Consider the following 22599-nt stretch of genomic DNA (forward strand, 5'->3'; position numbering starts at 1 on the left):
CTCTGTTTTTCCTCTGTTTCTGCGATGTTAATGGCTTCGGTTTGGGGCTGATTTTTCCTCGTTGTTGCGTGATGTTGGTGGTGGTTGAGATGTTGGAGGTGGATGATATTGTTGGTGTTGTTGTTGCTGTGATCTTGGGCGAGAGAAGAGGAGGGAAATGAGGTGGTGAAGGATGAGGTAGTGGTGTGGTGTAGGCTAAGAGGAGGTGGTGTGGAGGTGTTGGGCTTTGACTACACATAGTTCACAAATTCATATCCCTAATTGCTATACCCAGATACAGCCATCTTGGCTGTACCCCCTGCCCAAAACGACGCGCAGCGTCGTTTGGGTAAAATACCCAGGTACAGCCAACTTGGCTGTACCCCTGCCATTGTTAGGCGCGTGGAACCCACGCGCGGGTAAGCAAATATTGTGGCACGTGGTGGGAATAAATTTCGCGCAAGAATCGCCTATAAATACAAAAAAAAAAAGAGGAAAATCATTTCGAAAACCTTTCAAATTCTCAGCACGCAAAAAATTTTCTCTCTCCTCTGCCCACTCTTCTACTTCGTTGTTTTCTCTCTCTTAAAACCGTCATTAAACTTCCTGCAACCACCTCAATCAACTTTCTCTCTCTTCAAACCGCTACTAATCTTCATTATTAAAGCTGAATTTCCACAAAATATCAAGAGAAGAAATCTGTGACTTCTTTTTACTGAAAAAAAAGAGAAAAATGGATGTTCGTGACGAAATTGACATGAACAAGCTTCAAAATCCACCGAAAAGCAAAAAGTAAGTAATTACAATTGATTCTGATGTTTCGATTTTATTTTCGAACTAAAATGAAATCTAATTTTGCTTATTTTCGTTCTATTTCAGAAAAACGAAGATGCCGAAAGAAAAAAAGGAAACGTATGTAATTTAATTTCAGATTTCGAACATGCAACTGTTTTATTACTTAAATATTTGTTTAATTCAGTTATTTTCAGTATTTTTCTTTATAATGTTCAAATAATTTCATTATAATGGTCAATTTTTTGGTTTATGATGTTAGCAAACCCTAACTTCTGATTTTTTGGCTATAGGACTGGAAGATCTAGTGAAGAGCAAAAAATCGTGAATGCAAAGCAACCAGACATGAAGGAGTAAGTTATTTTAAGTTTTCGTAGATAAATTCATTTTAATTTACATATGTTCAATCAATTTTATGTTAATGTTCAATCGTTTTTAATTTAATGTTCATTTTCGTTGCGTGATGATTTAACCAAACCCTAACTATTGGTTTTTTGATCACAGAACTGGAAAATACGAAATTGAGAAGGAAATTGAAGCTGAAAAGCAAATAGACACATTCCAGTAAGTAATTTTTATGTTTTTGAATATCTATTTCTATTTAATTTGCGAATGTGCCGTTTTTGACATTTGATACAATACAAATACAAATTAATGATACATTGTTCATATTCATAGAGATTTAACAATAATCTTATTGATGATTAAAATTTGGATTGGGAATGTCAATTAATTTAAATATTATTATAATAATGTAAATGTGATGAACTTTTGTTGAGTTTTTCTAATCTTATGTTAGATGTTCAATTTATGTGTAAAATGTTCATATTGTTTAAGCTAGATATTCATTTTGGTCCACTGAGTTTTGTTCATTCCTCTGTAAAATAAATTAAGTCTTGAGAACTCATGATAACTATCTTATGCAAAATGTTCAATTGATTATAGCAGAATATTCAATATCTTTTTGGAAAATGATCATATATTCCAAACTGGATATCCTTTTTGGTCTACTGAGATTTTCTTTAGGAATACTGAATTATTTCGAATGTTATATATATAATTAAAATGATTTGAACATTTGTTCATTCATATGTCCAAAAACTAAATCCAGAAATCATGGTAACTGTCTGTCTCCAAAATGTTCAATATATTTTGATAAAATATTCATTTTCTTTTTATAAAATATTCAATATATTTTGATAGTTCATTTTTTTTTTATAAAATGTTCAATTTTTTTTCTGGAATATATTTTGTTACAGAGTTTTGTTTTGGAATATACTATGAATTATTTCTAGTATTATATTCATAATGGAAATGTTCTTTGTACTAATATTCAATTTTTCTACAGTAAAATTTTAAATCTACACTCATCTGCGAAAAATGTTCAATTTATTTTGCTAAAATATTCAATTCTTTTTAATAAAATGTTCGTTTACTCTGATATACTAAGTTTGGTTTAGAAATCTTCAATTATTTCAACTACTATATTCATAATTTCAATGTTTGAACTTTTGTTCATTTCTTCAGTCCTTTTTATTATTAAAACTCATGATAACTGTTTTTATGTTAAATGTTCATTTTGTTTTCATAAAATATTCATTTCTTCAAACTGAATTTTGCTCTGGACACTCATTAGTTATACATTTATAAAATCTAGAGAACAACCACAAAGGTTAATACTCAAATTTAAGCGAAGACCAACTAAATCCCAGCCAGAGGTTCAGAAAGTATTAAGGTATAAGATAATATCAATTTTTTATTAAATTTGAATGATTTTTAATATTATATAATATAATGTGTGCATTAACATCATATTAATAAAAAATACAGTGAAGGAGATGGGAAGGCATGTACAACTTCTGAGACAGAAGTTCAAAAACCATTGAGGTATAATATAATGTCCATTTTTTTACTACATTATGCATGTAATATAAATGTTCTTTTTCTTAAAGTTATTTGTTCAATTGTGTATGGCTTAATATTCATTCATAAATTGAAAGTTTATCTCATCTGCGTTTATGAATTATGTTCAAAAAATTTCCTCCTTGTGTTCAAAGTTTTTATGAATTATGATCAAAAAATTTACTTATTATGTTTAAAGCTTCTCCTATATGTTCAAAGCTTTTCTCCATTGTTCGTTCAAATTTTTTAACCTTTATGTTCAAAGTTTTTAGTCATATGTTCAAAACCTTTCTTTCTGTTTATATCTCAGTCAAACTATTTGGTTATATGTTCAAAGCTTTTCTCCATTTTGTTCAAAGTTTTTAACATTTATGTTCAAAGTTTTTAGTCAAATGTTCAAATTTACCTATTATGTTTAAAACTTTTCTCCATTTTGTTCAAAGTTTATTACCTTTATGTTCAAAGTTTTTTACCCTAATGTTCAAGTTTTTAGTCATGGGTTCAAATTTCACAGTATAATATAATGTCCATTTTTAGCTTTTTAAATAATTTTTTATTAATTTTATATAAAATGACTTGTACGTTTACACCTTACTATTCAAATTACAGTGAAGGAGATAAGAAATCTTCATTAAAATCACAGCCTGAAGTTCAAAAAACATCAAGGTAAAAATTAATATGAATTTTCAATTTAGTTGAATCGTTCATAATTTTTATATAAAATAACATGTATATTAAAAATATATTATTCAAATAACAGTGAAATAGATCAAGAAGAGTCTTCAAAATCTTTGGTACAAAGAAAGATTGCTACAAAAAATAGGTAGAATTTGGCATTTTTTTACAATTCATTTTCTTCTGCATATTTGTTCATAATGGTTTCATTGTTTGTTCATTCATTTGGAATTGTTTGTTCTTTATTTTTTATGGTTTATTCTTTATTATTGAACAACTCTTTCTTTCTTCTTTATTTGTAACTTTATATATAAATGATATTTTTCATACGTTTTCATATATATGATCACACATTTGTCGGTTTAATTTATTGAATTTTTTTGTTCTTTGTTTATCAGGGGCAACAACTTACTGAAACAACTTTTAGCAAAGAGCATAAAGCAGAACAACAAAAAAAAGGCTGCACAAATGGTAGCTGCAGCTGCTGCTGCTGCAATGGCCAGCAAAGAAGCTGACGAAAGGATAGATACAGCTGCCGTTGCAGCACAAATAGAAGCTGAGAAAATGGCACCTGCAGCTGATGCAGAAGACAAAAGAGTCGCTCAGTAAAAGGCGTCTGCAGCTGAGAAAGAAGCCAAAAGAGTGGCTGAGGAAAAGGCATCTGCAGCTGATGCAGAAGCGAAAAAACTGGATGAGGAGAAGGCATCTGCAGCTGATGCCCAAAGAGAAGCTGAGCTGAAAGAAGCTGAAAACAAGAGGATCGAGGCTAATAAGAAGAAGGAAGAAGAAGATAAAGCTGAAGCAATGAAGAAGGATTTAGAGGAAAGAAAGAAAGAATATGAAGAAAAAATGAGCCAGCTTATGGCTAAAAACAACAAAGAGTTGATAGAGGAAGCGGAAAGGAAAGAAGCTGAGAGAAAGAAAAGAGAAGATGAGAGAAAGAAAAAAGAAGACGATGATGCCACAAAAGCAATTGCCATGGTGGTTGAAAATGTAAATGCTTCAGAGAGTGAAGCTCAAACCATTGGTGGTAAAGGCACAAAAAGAGGAAAGAAGACAACAGCTACCAAGAAGAAGACCATTCTAAGTATTACTATGGATGAAGAACTACAAAAGAAGTTGCACAACATATCAGATTCATACAATCCGAGAAGAAGTACAAGATCAATAGTGAAAGTGCAACAAAATGTTTGTGCTGAAGTAGTTAGCAAAGAAGAATTTGAAGGCAAAGGTAACTATTTACATTGTTCAATCTTATTTCAATAAATATTCAAAATATATTATTATGTAAGTTGTACTTAGTATTTGTTAATAATGTAGATGTTTCTGGAGTTACTTCCAAAGTAACAAATACTCCAAAGAAATGGAAAGCGGCTGAGAAAGAAGATGAGGATGAGCCTTTGGATGTTGAGATAATAAAAATAAAAAAACAAAAAGGTAAACATATTTACAAAAAAACATTGTTAAAAAATAATCTAAGATATTTGATTAAATGTTAATATGTTAAATACATTGTAATTTTTTTTACAGGAGTTGAAAAAAAAGCACCTGTTAAGGGAAGAATTCTTCCTCTTAGGAGTGCATTGAAAAGAAATAAGAAAAATGATATTGAAGAAGTGAAAGAAGAACAGAAAACAGGTATTACATTTAACATTGTTCAAAGTTTTTTCAAGGAACGTTCATTTGGTTATCATAAAATGTTATTTTTGTTTGGATAAAAATTCTTTCTGTTTTTATCTCACAGTTATTCAAACTATTTGGTTATATGTTCAAAGTTTTTCTCCATCATGTTCAAAAGTTTTCTATATTAAGTTCAAAGTTTTCTCCATTATGTTCCAAGTTTATTATCTTATGTTCAAAGCTTACTATTTCGTTCAAAATTTTTGGGTAATATGTTCAAACATTTTTACTATTTTGTTCTGTTCACAAAACTTGCAAAAGTCAATGTTAAAGGGAAAAGGAAAATGAAAAAAAGAAAGGAAGAAGAAGAGGTTCAAGAAGAAGAGGAGTTAGAGGGAAATGATGAAGAAGAGCAAGAAGAGGAGGAAGAACAAAATGAGGAAGAAGAGGAAGAAGATGAGGAAGATGAGGAAGATGAAGAATGGGAAGAAGAAGAAGAAAAAGAACAAAACAAGATGCAAAAAGGTATATTTAGTATACTAAAATATTAAACATTGTATTACATGTTTATCAAAACTTCTTAATTGTATGTTCTTCTCCAACAGAGAAAACGGTACCGGTGAAAGATAGGTTGGTTTAGTTTGAAAAACAAAGACAAAAAATAGGTAAAATTAAAATTTATTTGTTCTCCATAAAATTAAAAATTCTACAATTGTTATTAAAACTTACTTATATGTGTTCCTTTTCCAGCATCAAAAAGAACAGCAGCAAAAGCAAACCTACCTGCTGAAAGAAAAACAAAAAGGAAAATAACTGATGAAGACATTGAAATCAAAATATAAAATCGAAAACAATCAAAACCAAAAACATTGAAATCAAAACAAATAAATGAAAATAATAAAAATATAAACTTACGTTCTGACATCAATGTGCTTAAAATTCCAGAATTAGATTCGAAAAGAGCTTCAGAATTTTCCATAAGTGCGAGCTCCATGGAAACAGAGGAGAGAGAAAATAGGAGAGAAAAAATCGAAATAAACCCTAAGAACAAGATATATCGCAACTTGAAGAAGAAGAAACAAAAAAAAAAGAGTTAGAAAACTTAGGAAACTCAGGAAGGGGATAAAAATACGCTGAACGACGTCGTTTTCGGGGGGGGGGGGTACAGCCAGCGCTGGCTGTACCCGCATCACACGACGTCGTTTGATTAGGGGTACAGCCAGCTTGGCTGTACCCGAGGGCAGCCAAAAAATTGCGCACAAATTCATGTTATGCTTCAAACTTCGGGAACATTGACACCTACGCACATAACCAAAACACGAGGGGAGAATAACGTAATAATAACAAATAAAAGTAAATAAATCAATAATAATAATAATAATAATAATAGAAAATAATAGAAAATAATAGGAAATAGAAACAACTAAATAGAAATTAATAGAAATAAAATAGAAAATTAATAACAAGAACTAACATAATTAAACTATAAAATTATAAAACAAATAAAATAAATAAATTACGAAACTAAGACCTAAAAACTAACAAAAATAGCTAAAAACCCTAAATTAAGCTATAATTAATTAAAATGAGAAATCGAGTAAAATAAAGACTAAAAATGCTAAAAATAGAATAAAACCGACTCAAATGATGCTTAAATCACTACCCTATCTCATCAGTACTTCGGGTCAGGTGAATTTGATTCCATATTATAAAATCACAATTTTTAATACGTTTATAAAATCTGATATGTTTACAAAGGCAATAACTAACATTTGAAAAGGTTAGGAATTTAAGATCAGTAGCGGGATTAAACGGGATTAAATGGGTAATGGGTTGCACACGATTCGAATTAAATGGGTTACGGGTTGTAAACGGTTCTGATTAAGCGGGTTACGGGTTAAAACAGTTCGGGTTGTAAACGGGTTTTCCTCGGGTTCAAACGGCTCGGATTGAAACGGATTGGGTCATTAACGGATTTCGGATCCATTCGGTTCGGGTTGAATGGATCGGGTTGCTGCGAAACAGTGTGTTATCGGGTTTCGGATCTTAATCGGGTTAATATTTTCCGGTCGGTTCGCGTAGAATATAATCTGATGGGGTTTAGGTTTCCAACTCGCGGGTTATTAACGGTTTGGGTTCTAAACGATCGGATTAACCCATCGGGTTCAACTGTTCAGGTTGAGAATTGACATCTCTCATAGTATAGAATGAGAACTAATTTTTATACCTAACATGAAATTATGGGTGATGCATGAAAAAAATCTACATATTTTCCTGTATATATTTCTTTTCTAGTTAATTTAACTTTGCACTTAAAGTTAAGATTATAAACTGTGCATTGCACGGGTTCTATACTAGTTGAATAAACTAATACACACACTAGGAATCTCCTAAAGCTAAAAGGTTTAGCTACGTACCCGAGTTGTATGACATGTTTCACAAACTTGTCGTATCGGGAACGTGTTCCGTAAACATAAACAGGATTGAAAATCTCAGCAATAACCTGGCTCGTTTAATTAAATTTATTGCGTGAACCCGTTTAATTAAACGTTTTAGAAACCTTTTAACACTCACTCGCTTTTTTGGTATCCGATTCGTATATATATATATATATATATATACCTCCAATGAGAAGTTCCTTAAAATGAGAAGATTGAGAAGGGGTATTGACCGTTCAATCAAATTAATCTAACGGCTTAACATCAGCGTGCAATAATTAAAACAAAAACAAACATTTGAATCATACAAGCCGAACATCCGACAAAATAAAACCCCACCCAATATCTTATGCTAGTGAAGTGATGGTACTGAACAGTAAAATATTGGGGAAACTGCATAACCCATTACTTAGTACTTACAACTGGTTACATGAACCAGACCCTCACCTTCCTCTTTCTCTCTCCTCCAATCCCCCCCCCCCCCCTCTTTTTTCTCTCTCCTTCATTTTTGCATATCCTGCTCATCTCGCAGCAAAAATAAATAAAAAATCAATCTGTAAACTAAACTAGACTTGATGATATTGTTGATCTATATGTATTGGTTATAGATTAGTGTTTTGGGTTATTTGTTAGGAAATATTTTCTCCAATGTTTTCAATTGAATCTGGGTCTTTTAACAAAAAAATTTAAATAATAATTTGAGCTCTATAATTGCATGTGTGAATGAGGAAATATTAAAGTTCGATTTTAAATGAGCAAATATTAAAGTTCGATTTTAAACTTTTGCTCATTGTGTCTAAATGAGCAAATATAATAGTTTCTATTTTAAATTTTTTTTCTCATTGTGACTAAATGAGCAAATATTAAAGTTCGGTATTAAATTTTTGCTCATTCTTCTTAAATGAGCAAATATTAAAGTTCGATTTTAAACTTTTGCTCATTGTGTCTAAATGAGCAAATATTGTAGTTTCGATTTTAAACTTTTGTTCATTGTGTCTAAATGAACAAATATTATATTTTCGATTTTGAATTTTGCTCATTGACTCATTGTGTCTAAATGAGCAAATATTAAAGTTCGGATTTTAAAATTTTGCTCATTTTGTCTAAATGAGCAAATATTAAAATTCGAACTTTAAACATTTGCTCGTTGTGTCTAAATGAACAAATATTATAGTTTCGATTTTAAACTTTTGCTCATTGTGTCTAAATGAACAAATATTATAGTTTCGATTTTAATTTTTTTTCTCATTGTGACTAAATGAGCAAATATTAAAGTTCGATATTAAATTTTTGCTCATTGTTCTTAAATGAGCAAATATTAAAGTTCGATTTTAAACTTTTTCTCATTGTGTCTAAATGGGCAAATATTATAGTTTCGATTTTCGATTTTAAATTTTGCTCATTGACTCATTGTGTCTAAATGAGCAAATATTAAAGTTGGATTTTAAACTTTTGCTCATTTTATCTAAATGAGCAAATATTAAAATTCGAACTTTAAACATTTGCTCATTGTGTCTAAATGAGCAAATATTATAGTTTCGATTTTAAACTTTTGCTCATTGTGTCTACATGAACATATATTATAGTTTCTATTTTAATTTTTTTTTCTCATTGTAAGTGAGCAAATATTAATGTTCGGATTTTAAACTTTTGCTCATTTTGTCTAAATGAGAAAATATTAAAATTCGAACTTTAAACATTTGCTCATTGTGTCTAAATGAGCAAATATTATAGTTTCGATTTTAAACTTTTGCTCATTGTGTCTAAATGAACAAATATTAAATTTCGGATTTTAAACTTTTGTTCATTGTGTCTAATAAGCAAATATTAAAGTTCGGATTTTAAACATTTGCTTATTGTTTTTAAATAAACAAATTTATTCAAATGAGCAAAGTTTATTTTGCTCATTTTGTTTAAATAAGCAAATTAAATCGCTCAAACTCTTCATTTTCCTCCTTTCATAACAACATAAGTTGGAATTACTATATCAATCAATTAAATCAAGTCTATTACACTAATTATGACCAATCAAAAATACTAACTCCGTATAATTGTGGAGGCTATTTTTTATATAAAAAAAAAATAATGGATGAAGCATTTTAAAAATCAAATGGACAAATGTAATTTTTTAAGCTTAATTATAATCTGGTTTGGGCTTTACAATCAAAATGAAAGAGATAATTGAGCTTAGATGATTAGGAAAATAAAACCAAGACTTGGCTATTGGGTGTCTGAAAACAAAATCAATTAATATCAACAAACATAGAGTTATTGAAACACAACAACGCATAACAGTAACAAGGTCTCCATCTTCTTTGAAGGATGGCAACGACAATCGACGGCAAATTAGCAGTGGCATGGAGCACAAACAGTTGGGTGAACTTGGTTGTCCCGTGGTTGAGCAGAGGAGAGATAAAGTAGGAGGGTTGGGCGAAATTACGGTGGTGGTGGTGCGGTGTCTGGCTGGGCCGAGGAGAGGAGAGAGAAAAATAAGGAGGTTGAGGGCTGGATTCCATTGTTGAATGCTTGAGGAGAGAGAAAACTAAGCTCAATAATGGAAACTAGGAGAAAGAAATCGGAGGAAATAAAAGAAAATAACCTGTAAAGAATTCAGATTTAATCTTGTCCCTTAATTTGTGTGGTTCAGATTTCTTCTCATTCTTCTCATTATAAGGTGTCTTCTCATTTGAGTTCCATTATATATATATCGTGTTGTCGTGTTTGTTCCATAGAGGTGGATATATATGTCGTAAAAGTTTATCCCTATCAATACCTTAAATCGCTTAAAATTGATTTTGAAAATACAACATTTAAGCGATCTGCTTAAAAATAGTTGACTTTTCATTTAACTAAAAATAACACAACCTTCTAGACATATCTTCTTTTAAAGGGCTTCCCTCGTAAATGGCTTGCTACAATAGGTAATATGAAAACCAACCTCACAAATTAAACATTTTTCTTTATATAATTAACAAATAGATTAAAAAATCTTGTAGCATATTACCTATTTTAGCAAGTTATTGTAGAAGGGAGCCTTTTAAAAGAAGATAGGTCTAAAAGGTTGGCTTATTCTTAGAATAATTCAAACGTTTAACACTAGAAATATTGTCACGAAAAATGTTACTATGAGTATGTTCTATCAACCATTATGCCATAAGTTGATAAGCATGTTGCGTCAAATGAATTCCGTCCCAACTTACGTGTTTGTAAGGATGTTCACAAATAGGACCTCTTTTACTTCCGCAATGATCACAACAAACTATTTGCATAACATCTTTATCAAACCCTACATATAAAAACAATCACATAATTAATATCGTGACACGAAGCATTAGACATCAAGTAATGAAGTGTATATGTTGTAACCTAAGCAAGAAAGACAATTAAGAGGGTAAATAAGACACATAATTTAACGAGGTTTACTAAGAACACTCCCATCGGTTGCCCATAAGAGTTGTGCATGAGGAGATATAGTGTAAAAAAATATTTAAAATATCAGATTTCACCATTTTAGGAGAAAGAAAAGCTTTGCCCAGGTCATAGCCATGATCTTTGGACAAGGGTGGGCAAAAGCTTTGATTGCACCACTTGTCACAATTATACCACTAGGTTTCTTTTTTCTTCTAACTAGTTTCTGAGCCCGTTTAATGAACGGGAAATTATATAGTGGTTGTTAAGCGGTCTTTTAAAGTGCTAATTTTGTTGAGGAATTGTGATTTCAGTACGTGGGTTGAAAGTTGAAAAATATATACAAATTAGAGGGTGAATTAATATCGAGTATTAAAGAGAGATATCGGGATATGGGGTGGAAGAGGTTATATGAATTAAATGCATGGTGAATTGATGTTGAATGAGCAAGATGAAGTGGGGTGTTAAACCTGTAAAATAATTATCATTTCTTCCTCGGCTTCCCATGTAGCTTCCTCAGATTCTTGGTTAGACCATAACACTTTAACAATCTTAACATCCTCAGTCCGTGTACTACGCACTTTGCTATCAAGGATCTTGACAGGTCTTTCCTCAAATGTCAAACTTTGGTCTAACTCTATGGTCTCCGGTTGCAGTACATGCGACTTGTCCGGGACATACTTTCTCAACTGAGATACATGGAACACATTGTGCACTCTACGTAAGTTCATGGGTAAGGCTAATCTATATGCCACCTTTCCTATCCTTTCTAGGATATCATATGGGCCTATATATTTTGGGCTTAGCTTTCCTTTCTTCCCAAATCTCATTACACCCTTCATTGGGTATCGGATCGGATCGGGTTAATATTTTCGAGGTTTGTTATCGGGTATCAGATCTTAATCGGGTTAACATTTTCGAGGTGGTTCGGGTTACGGTGGAACATTATCGGATCGGATCGGGTTTTGGCTTCCGGCTCACGGGTTATTAACGTTCGGGTTCTTAACGATCGGATCAACCCAGCGGGTTCAACGGTTCGGGTTGAAAATTGACAACTCTAACTACTGAGAATTGGAGATCTTTTGTAGGCTATGATTCAATAATGCTCCGTAATAGTGTTAGAACTGTCAAAAACTGGCCCTATTCAATTAACTTCCGACAAGACGAGAAATGACCCTGAAATAAAGTCATCGTTCAATCTAAATAAGCAGAATGATCACGCATAAAATATTATCAGATTATATCTGATTCAAAATCGACCGATAATCCAATTTGACAATCCTATGAAATTATGATTATGGAGCGCATCACTGTTTTTTCCCTTAGATATTCAAAGAGATTTCTTGTTGCTGTGTTTTAAATTAAATAAGTACAACAAATTGAAAGTACATAAACTTTAGGTAATTGTATTACTTCGTAAATTGGTTGATTTGATTTGCAAGTAGGTAAAGCTGAGAATTAGATAGGTTGATGAAAGGTAAGTGAAAGACACATTTTTTATTCACTGTAGGCACCTTAAAAGCGCACTTCCCTACCAAATTTCAATTATTGAAAATTTCCCATTTTTTGCGACATACGTGTAGACGGACTCGCTTGATGAACAAACCTATCCAATACCTTCAAAATATTTCATGCATTAACATTGAAATAAATATGTTCATGGACCGCTAAAAGGTCAAATAAGCCTGGCAATGATGGTTCTCAAGCAAACCTAAATCGTTACCCTAGTTAATAGAAAATCAAACCAATCCTACATATCGAAATTCCTAACTTTGTTTCAACCTTTACCACTAGATACAACATACTCGGATTTTGAAATGTACATGATCCTATATTTTGACAAATAATAAATTAATAATTCAAGTCATAGAGAAAATAGGGTCGAAATTATATTTAATAAGCCAATTAGCCATGATTCGATAAGCATGTTGCGTCAAATGAATTCCATCCCAAAATATGCGTTGGTTAGGATGTTCACAAGCAACAACACCATCACTTCCGCATTGTCTATTCATGTCAAAATTGTATTCATTTTCGCCAACTCCACAACACACCTTCATTGTTGCATCCTTGTCAAAACCTATACACGAACAATTTCATTAGTTAAAATATGTGCATCAACCACGAAATTGTAAGAAACATTATAAAAGACGGGGGAATCAAGGAGAAAATAAAAGTCCACGAACAAAACTCAAGTGAGGTTCCACCCTAAAACCAATTGACAAAAGGAGACGTAGTCCACTTAATTAGATTGTAAACTAGAAACTCGTTGCTTCATCTTCTGATGTGCGCACAATACTCACATATACTTTTTAACAAATGTCCCCTTAAGGGTAAGTTACTCACCCCTTGAACGAACAGGCTAAAGCATCCATACAATTAAACCCTAGCCACTTAGGAGACACCAACATACGGGCCATTATTGGAATAAGCTTACAGATACCGGTGTTTAACAAATAACCTGACTGGTCGAAAGTCCAGCTCTGATACCAATTTGTTATAATGGAAGCAAGAAAGACAACTAAGAACATAAATAAAGAAAACAAAATTTAACGTGATTCACTAACAATGTGTTAGCTACGTCCACAAGCAGAGGAGAAAAAAAAACTTATTTATCTAAAGAGTTTAATTATATAGTACTTTCTAGATAGATGCGAAAAATCCCAGAAAAGGCCTAAAACAGATAACATTAGTTTAGCATATGAAGTAACAGATAGCGAAATTCCTGTGATATATAAGGGGACTTGACCGATTCAAGATATATTCTAACAATATCACTGACTTACCAAGTGAAGTTGCATGTTTAATAATTTCTTTGAAAGCTGAGAAGTAGTCTGCGTACACAATTGTAACATGTGGGTGATCCTTTTGGAGTTCTCTTATAGCTTGTTGCAACTTATTGTTTTGAAATTCAGCAAATTGATTCAAATGTTTTAGACATTGGAGTTCGTCATACATCCTCGAGTCATTTGTTTTGTACAAGGCAAGATTAATTGCCATACAACCAACAGGGAAGTTACCTGGTACAACTATTCGAATGGCACCAAGTTTAATGACTTCCTGTATAAACGTACAACAATGATTAATCAACACATACTGCTTATAATTAGTAACTACTTTCTCCGTTTCTTTTTGTTTGTTACGTATTCTTTTTAGGATGTTTCACAATCTTTGTTACGTGGGAGAACCTTTCCATTTATAAATTTATTATACTATCATTTTTTGTGCCAGCTTTTAATTTTAATTGGTCCTATTTTTTCAACTTATTAAATTTCTTTACAATTTCCCAAGTATGTTGAGTTAGCAATCTGTGTGCTTTTCCATTATTAGTTCATTTTGATAAATAAAACAATCTTATTGGTTGTTGTAATGATTAGTGGATTGAGGTTTTAATTGGGTTTATTTTTTTTAATAAAAAATGAAAGCTGATTTGCACTATATTCAAAGAGACATAAATATCAGATTTTGAAAAAATAAAATCAAGATTAATGATGGAATCTAAAGCATTTAAAATTTTAAAAAAAATCTTTATTATACGTTAATAAACGTGCAAAGTCCAAACGTAATTAACATCTCTATGTAACATCATGTAACATCAAGTAACACAAATAAAATAATTCCTCTGTGCACACTTAATATTTGTGCAGACTCCAATGCAATAATTAATCACTGATATATCTAATTCCATATGTGAAAATAATTATAAAAATTGATATTTTGAAAATACATACCGAGACCAATCTAACAAGATTATACAAGAGTACATGATAACGTTTTGATGTACTTCAATAGTGAGAATTTACGATCAAAGTTTTCATATATTCTGAAAGCATATTTTATGGCGTATAGAAATTTCAAGAACAGATGTAGTATAAAACATTTCGACATACCTTTATAACATATTTTATAACTTGAACAACTTCAGGCACTAGATCATACGCTTTCAACATGCTGGTTTTTCCAAAAAGTACCGAATTATAGTCATTCCCTCCAATTTCACCCATCATAATAAGGGATTTTCCGAGTTTTTCTTTGCACTCTGAGGAACAAAACCAAAGAACAAGCAATCATAATTCATAAAGGAATTTGTTCAATACATCTGTTGTACACCAAACCGATATTAATCTTCATGTACTACATTTTTTCGCTATTGTTTTTTTTTTTTTTTCAATTTTCTGTTTTTTTTTTCGAAAAGTAAAAATAAAATCATGAAAAATGTACTGTAAAATCCAAAAATGGCAAGAAAATGTGGGCCGAATATTTGATATGTATAACACTACAAGAATTTGTATCTTTAACGACAACCTAATTACGACGGGTCAAAAATTCTGTCGCAAAAGCCTTTTGCGACGGGGCTAACAACCAAACAATGACGGGAATAACCGTCGCAAATGTCTTTTACGACGGGTTTATGATGGATTTACGACGGGATTTCTATTAACGACGGCCCCCTTTTATGACGGGTTTGCGACAGGAAATCCCGTCGTTAATCAACCCGATTATTGGTCTTTCGCGACGGGATTTCCCGTCGTTAATAGTACAATTTCTTGTAGTGTAAGTTGTGACGTGGTGTAAAACACTGTCTTAGAAGCAAAATTCGCCCCGACTATGGTGCAATCGGAAATGGCGATGACCCCCAAGATTTAACATAGCTTTCCTCCGAAATGTGCATTCAACTAAGGAGGAATTTGGAACTCATAACAATACTCATAATGTAAGTGAAGAGAAGGGAAGAGAGAGTTGTATATTTCGTGTTTTTTGAAACTGAACCCCCAAAACTGATTGTAAAGCAACAAAGATTTTGCAACCAAAAATAAAATTTTAATGAGGCAATCAAAATGTTTGAAACCAAAATTTCACAAACCAAGCGGCAATTACGAAGTGCACTTTGTAACTGATATGTCTCGTAAATGCTGGACTATCTGTTACAACTTGGCCCAAAAAGGTGGCACCATTGCGCACGTGCCACAAACCCGAATCGGCCGGACGGCGGCAGCGCGCTAGGGAATGCCTCTTTCTAGTGCACTTCAAACATTCTAAAGCTTGCTACTTTATTTAAACTAAAGAAAACTTCTTTTTTCCCTCAATGTGGGACAACCACATTAGCTTTAAATAATAAGCTTCAAAGCCATCCTTTTGCATTTCTACCAATGTGGGATAAACCCGTTTTCACAAAATGCTAGAGTTTAAAAGCTAGCTCTTTGCATTATATCCAACAAAAACCACCAAAATAATTTCCAGTTTATTACCAAATACAAACAGCACGTGTCCTGTGAGACCAGTCACACCATCAACTTGATGGTGTGACGAGCGCGAAACCAATAGCGTACCTCCCCTAAAAAAAAAAAAAAAGTAACAGATCTAAACTATAGAAGTAACATACCTAAACTAAAAAAGTACCTCCTCTAAAATTATATAAAAAAAGAAGTAACATGTCTAAACTATAGAAGTGACATACCTAAACTAAAAATGTACCTCCCCTAAAACTATTCCGTATAAAAAAAGTAACATGTCTAAACTATAGAAGTAACATACCTAAACTAAAAAAGTACCTCATCTAAAATTATATAAAAAAAAAGTAACATGTGTAAACTATAGAAGTAATACATAAACTAAAAAGGTACATCACCTAAAACTAATCCGTATAAAAAAAGTAACATGTCTAAACTATAGAAGTAATACATAAACTAAAAAGGTATCTCCCCTAAAACTAATCCGTATAAAAAAAGTAACATGTCTAAACTATAGAAGTAACATACCAAAACTAAAAAGGTACCTCCCCTAAAACTACTCCGTATAAAAAAAAGTAACATGTCTAAACTATAGAAGTAACATACCTAAACTAAAAAAAACACCTCATCTAAAATTATTAAAAAAAAAAGAAGGAACATGTCTAAACTATAGAAGTAACATACCTAAACTAAAAAGGTACCTCCCCTAAAACTACTCCGTATAAAAAAAGTAACATGTCTAAACTATAGAAGTAACATACCTAAACTAAAAAAAAATACCTCCTCTAAAATTATTAAAAAAAAAAAAGTAACATGTCTAAACTATAGAATTAACATACCTAAAACTAAGAAGATATCTTCCCTAAAACTACTCCGTATAAAAAAAGTAATATGTATAAACTATAGAAGTAACATACCTAAACTAAAAAAAGTACCTCCTCTAAAATTATAAAAAAAAGTAACATGTCTAAACTATACCTCAATTCGCAAGTGTGAACTGGTCTCACCATCAGTTGATGGTGAGGACAGTCTCATATAAGAATTTGGGATACAAATTCGACATAATTATTATAAGGTGTTGTTTGTTAGACATGAAAAAATAAATTACAAAAAGTATAACTTTCTAGGAATAGTAGGAAGTGGAATATCGTGACGTTGTTTGGTTTAAAAAAACATAGGAAGTCACACTTCGAAAAAGAAAATTGGAAGAACTCTCCACGTTCAACAAAGCAACATTTCGTACTTTCTAGGAAATGTTTATACAATTCCTAAGAAATGTACTTCCTATGATCAACTAAACGTGTGTGTGACCCCTAAGCATAACTGATATTAATTAAGTGCATTGTTCAACCTTAATCACATGAGTTTAAAAATTATAAAGGAAAATTTCAAAATTATCACCTTATAAAGTTCACTTTTTCAAACTTATCACCTTATAAAATTTTAATTTTAAATTACCACCTTATAAAATCGCAAAACTTCAAAGTACCACCTGTTAACAGATTTTGTCAATTTTTCCTTTAACAAATGGTAACTTTGAAGGTTTGTGATTTTATAAAGTGGTAATTTTAAACCCAAAAGTGAAAATTTTGGAGGAAAAACATAAATAACCCTTCAAAGTTACCACCTGTTAACGGGAAAATTGACAAAATCCGTTACAAAGTTACCACCTGTTAACGGGAAAATTGACAGAATCCGAGGTGGTAACTTTGAAGGTTTGTGATTTTATAAGGTGGTAATTTTAAATTAAAATCGTATAAGGTGATAAGTTCGAAAAAATAGACTTTATAAGATGGTAATTTTGAAAAAATTCAATTATAAAACCAAAAATTGAAAACATGTGATTTACCTGAAGCAGTAGAACAAATGGAATTAAGATGGGACTTAAACCAATCAAGTTGCACAAGTAAAGAACTGTTGGTAACATTTGATGTAACAATATCTTTCATAGCTAAAATTGAAGTGTTGAGTGCTGCTGCTCCAGCAACAGCAAAGTTTACCCCATGACTAAAATTACCATCTTTTTTAAGATATGGATCAAGGAATGGCATTTTCAAGTACTTGGCTGCATCGATAAGAACCAACAAAGAGTATGTCAGTACGTATATCGCAAAGATAGATAATATTGCACGTCTGAACGGGTAATAAAGCTCCTTTCTATTTCGCTTATTTTATCTGAACTTATACGGAGTATTATTTGAACTTATGTTAACTGATGTGAACTTATATATGTTAACTTATCTTAATTAACTGAAAATAACTTATTTTTTTCCAAAATTATCTACACTTATCTAAACTTATTTTGTCAAAAATCTTCACAAGCCCTTTTATTTCTTGAATATAAGTAACCAAATAGTTAGCACAAAGTAGGTAAATATTGTAAAAGTAAGACGGTCCACCATAAAATAAACAAAAGAAGTGTACTCCTCCGTTCTTGAATAATTGTAACAGTTTGATTTTTTATACTATTCATACATCAACTTTGACCAAAATTTCTTACTAATATATAAAAATCAAATGTTAATATGTTGTTAGATTAGTCTTGATGCACGTTATTCAAGTATCATTTTTTAAAGTTTTACTACTCCACAATATGTAATTGCATATAATTACGGTCAAACTAGCGTCTTGACACATTAAGCTGTTGCAAGTATTCAGAAACATAAGGAGTAAAATAAATGGAAGAAGTATACATTTGAAAAGAATGCTAATCATAAATTGAGAGCAAGGAAATACTTCCTCCATTCATATTTACTCGCAAAGTTTGTTACTTTCACGCATGAAATGCACAACTTTGATCATTAATATTTTTAATTCACTTTTATGCAAAAATTATAAAAAGTTAATATTTTGAAAATGCATATTAAGACGAATCTAACAAGATTCCACATGACTATGTTTTAACTTAAGTATAAATTCCCAACAATAGTCAAAGTATAATTTGTGAATAGTGTAGAAATCACAAACATTGCAAATATTAAAAATCGAAGAAAGTAGATCTTACTGAAATAGTCAATCATAAGAAGTCCATTTGATGGGCGGCCCGTGGGTATTTGAAAGAAAGATATGCCATACGGTAACCTTGCATACTTGAAGGTTGGGTTTTCATGTATCAAGTTCCCTGTATCTGAAATCGAATCTCCAAATTGATAGATGGCTTTGATATTGCTTCTATGGAAATTAAAGCATGAAATTATGATTATTAGTTTTTTTTTTGTTACTATTGTTATAACGAAAAACCATTAAAAACTTGAATAAAGAACACAACGATTCAACGTGGTTCACTAAAAATGTGTTGGTTACGCCCATAGGCAGAAAAGTTTTGTCACTAATTCCTAAATGGACATGATCCACACTAAATTTATCGGGACCATGCCTAAAAAAAGTCAACAACTTGATTCTAATTTACTTTGACGTGTTTATTAGAATTATTATGAAAAAATAACAAATTGGTGTGGGTACTCGGTAGTACATGTTGTGATCAAATAATGTGATCGATTTTAAGTCACAACTCTCTTTTAAAAACATAGGGTTTCTTTGATTCAAAAAATGGTTACTACGTCTAAGAACATTGGTGCTTAAATTTATAGCATGCCTTTGATTGTTAAGCAATGGACTCGCTATATGAACAATACTATGTATGTAAAAGGAGTGCTATAGCAAATTGTTGGCTTTAGGTCCCAAGTCCACGCAAATAATTCAAGTTTTATTGATCTTGAGGAATACAGATTATAGAATACAACTTCTGTTTCAAAATGTTCTTTGCACTTTCCGTTTTAGTCTGTTTCATAATGTTTTTCACACTTTACTTTATTTTATATTTGGACGTGAAAATTTACTACCTTACCCTTTTTATCCCACAATATTTACAATTTTTTCACTAACTTTTTCTTACTTTTTTGTTTTCTTACACTCACCCACATTTTTACATATTTCTCTTATTTTATTTTATTTTTCTTACACCCACCTTTTTACACATTTCTCTTTCTTTATTCATAATTTATTATATTTAATCAATTTTCTACTTTTATCTTAATATTTGTGCAAATAGTATCTAAAAAGATCTCTATAAAATGGAGGTATTACAACTAAAGATGACCTACATAATTTATATAGTACTCTCTAGTCATACGCGAACAGGTCCAGATTATAGGCCCAAAACATAGTTCGTGTTGGGGCGTTTGTAGTAAAGCAGGGGCGGATCTTTGTTTGGTCTGGGGTGGGGTTGTCCCCGCGGCCGAAAAATTTTGTAGTGCATTTTTAGTTACGGCCTCCTAAAATTTGTGTATAATTGTATAATTACATAGTGTATTGCTTAACTTTTTTCTATCGGACCCTATCGTAAAACCGTTCAAGGTCCGCTATTGCCTACCGTAATAAAGGAGTTATTTGAGTCTTGACCAATTCAAGACATATTTTAACGATTACCAACCATATGCTAACCAAATTATGCATAAACTTATAGATTTAGTGACCAAAATTCCGAACAATCTATTAAGAAACGCAGGAAGTAATTAATAGAGTTCAAACACAAGTTTTGAAATAGAAAGAGAATAACCTGGGCAAAATGGGGGCATCATCATCATCATCATCATCATCATGAATGTCAACGATGTTGGTGAAAACATCAGAAGATTGGAAATCATGTGGACCGTCTGATACAACTCTTATGGGATTGTCATCGGTGAAGGTGGACGATAAGGCTACGGTTGCGAAGCATAGGATCAGTGCTACCACTAAGGACAAGGGGAGAATAATGGAAACTCGAGCAACCATTTTTGTGGGAGGAACTTTTTTTTTCCCTTTTTGAAGGACTTTTATGGTAGGAATATATTTCCTCCGTCTTTTAATACTCGCAACGTTTATTAGTTTCACGCATGTTCATAATTTTGATCATTTATATCTTACATTCTCTTTGTGTAAAAATTATAAAAAGTTGATATTTTGAAAATACACATTGAGGCGAATCTAACAAGATCTCACATGACTATGTTTTATCTTATATAAAAAGTACTAAGAATAGTCAAAGTATATTATATGAATAGTGGCAAAAGTCCAAACGTTGCGAGTATTAAAAGACGGAGGAAATATATACTTCCTCCGTTTCGGAAATGTCGCATCATGGTTGACTTTTACTCTTCTAACCATTACTTTGACTCTTAATATCTCAAATCGTGTGCAAGTAAAAGTTATAAAAAAAAAATAATATTTAGAAAATATAGATCGGTACGAATCTAACAAGACCTCACATCACTAAAATTTTCTTACATACAAATCATAAAAAATGGCCAAAGCCTTAGTGTGAATAGAGTAAAAAAAACAAATGGTGCGATATTTCCGGAACGAATGAAGTATATATTGTAGTATTTGTGGATGATATGAGTCTTTGTATAATTGCAAGTGGATTAATGGAGTAATTTGTTAATAGTTAGTTCAGTGCATTATTAAATATTGACTCATCTGAAATTTAATGGTCTTCATCGACACTCTACTGAACCAGTATCTAACAGTCAGCAGTACATACAACTACGTAAGAGCATCAATATAGGGAGCTCTTATCCCCTTTTAAAGAGAGAGAAAATATAAGAGGTAATTCTTAATAAATAAGAGCTAACTCTTAGCCCCCTCTTATTTAGAGGTTGATTAAGACATCTCTAAATAAGAGGTAGCTCTTAGAAATAAGAGTGGGTGATGTGGAAGAATGTGGTGTATTTAGGTTGCTTTTTGTATTAAAAATAACATTAAAAAAAATATTAAAAATAATATAAGAGGTATTGTTTAAGAGTTAGTCTATTTCTTAGTATTTTTAGTAGTTAACTCTTGTTAAGAGATGGTGATGAAGTATACAAGGAGAGAGACTAAAAGGGGGCAAATTAAGAATGAGCCTATAATTGATGCTCTAAGTCAACGATTGAGTTACTGTTAAATATAACGTTGCAGAAGGGGTTCCCCACCAACTTGTGTTGGTTAATTGAAAACATAAATATATATCCATGTTTTTATATATGTAAAACTTATAAAAAGTTGATCGTATATATAAAATATGTACATTTTCAAAAAAATCTAATAAGATCATGCGTAGTTGTACTTGTAAATTAAGTTGATGGTATAAAAATATGTACATTTTCAAAAAAAATCTAATAAGATCACGCATAGTTGTACTTAGTTCTTTTTATATTGTAATATAAATGGACAAGTTTGCCCCTAACATTCTGTCGAAATATGTTTCAGTTGATTATTTTAATAAGCGAAGTTCATTTCGCAAAACATTTTTATTGGTTGTTAGATTAATTAGTGGATTCAAGTTATTTATTATTATTTTTAGTACTTAAAGAACAAAATCAATATCGTTTTATCCAAAAAGACAATAAATGTCGGATTTTGATAAAAGTAAAAATAGTATTAATTGATGTAATAATAATATAAAAAAACCATGTTCATTATTTGTTAAATCGCGAGCATGATATCAAACATAAAAATTAAAAAGAGCGGATCAAGTATGCATAATAGATTAGTGAACACTCGCAATCAAATTATTAAATTTGACTCCAACG

The 22599-nt window shown here is 31.4% G+C and overlaps 3 protein-coding genes across 10 annotated transcripts; 2 read left to right on the forward strand and 1 right to left on the reverse strand.

The window, feature by feature from the left end:
* Positions 1–190: 190 nt before the first annotated feature.
* On the forward strand, positions 191–3966 carry LOC110803179 (uncharacterized). 5 transcript variants are annotated; one of them, XM_022008664.2, is made up of 9 exons: positions 191–771; positions 859–891; positions 1065–1124; positions 1276–1335; positions 2429–2506; positions 2602–2658; positions 3283–3339; positions 3434–3496; positions 3747–3966. In XM_022008664.2, exons 1-9 carry the CDS (start codon positions 713–715, stop codon positions 3955–3957), a joined length of 678 nt encoding a protein of 225 aa, XP_021864356.2. In that variant the 5' UTR covers positions 191–712; the 3' UTR covers positions 3958–3966. The 5 variants fall into 5 exon arrangements, with proteins under 5 accessions (XP_021864356.2, XP_021864357.2, XP_021864358.2 ...); XM_022008665.2 differs by lacking the exon at positions 3434–3496; XM_022008666.2 differs by lacking the exon at positions 2429–2506.
* Positions 3966–5696, forward strand: LOC110803194 (uncharacterized). Its single transcript, XM_022008684.2, has 4 exons — positions 3966–4579; positions 4669–4785; positions 4879–4986; positions 5290–5696. Exons 1-4 carry the CDS (start codon positions 4153–4155, stop codon positions 5517–5519), a joined length of 882 nt encoding a protein of 293 aa, XP_021864376.2. The 5' UTR covers positions 3966–4152; the 3' UTR covers positions 5520–5696.
* Positions 5697–12407: 6711 nt separating this feature from the next.
* LOC110803184 (acetylajmalan esterase) lies at positions 12408–20873 on the reverse strand. Of its 4 annotated transcripts, none has more exons than XM_056836425.1 (6): positions 20604–20873; positions 19050–19216; positions 17895–18110; positions 14705–14853; positions 13835–13874; positions 12408–12894 (listed from the first exon to the last, which is right to left on the reverse strand). In XM_056836425.1, the coding sequence occupies exons 1-6, from the start codon at positions 20819–20821 to the stop codon at positions 12674–12676; spliced, it is 1011 nt and encodes a 336-aa protein (XP_056692403.1). In that variant the 5' UTR covers positions 20822–20873; the 3' UTR covers positions 12408–12673. The 4 variants fall into 4 exon arrangements, with proteins under 4 accessions (XP_056692403.1, XP_021864361.1, XP_021864362.2 ...); XM_022008669.2 differs by having other exon boundaries at positions 13601–13874; positions 20604–20870; XM_022008670.2 differs by having other exon boundaries at positions 13601–13874; positions 19050–19172; positions 20604–20744.
* Between the last annotated feature and the right edge of the window lie 1726 nt (positions 20874–22599).

The sequence above is a fragment of the Spinacia oleracea genome, chromosome 2 (assembly GCF_020520425.1).
Source record: "Spinacia oleracea cultivar Varoflay chromosome 2, BTI_SOV_V1, whole genome shotgun sequence".
Classification (NCBI taxonomy): domain Eukaryota; kingdom Viridiplantae; phylum Streptophyta; class Magnoliopsida; order Caryophyllales; family Amaranthaceae; genus Spinacia; species Spinacia oleracea.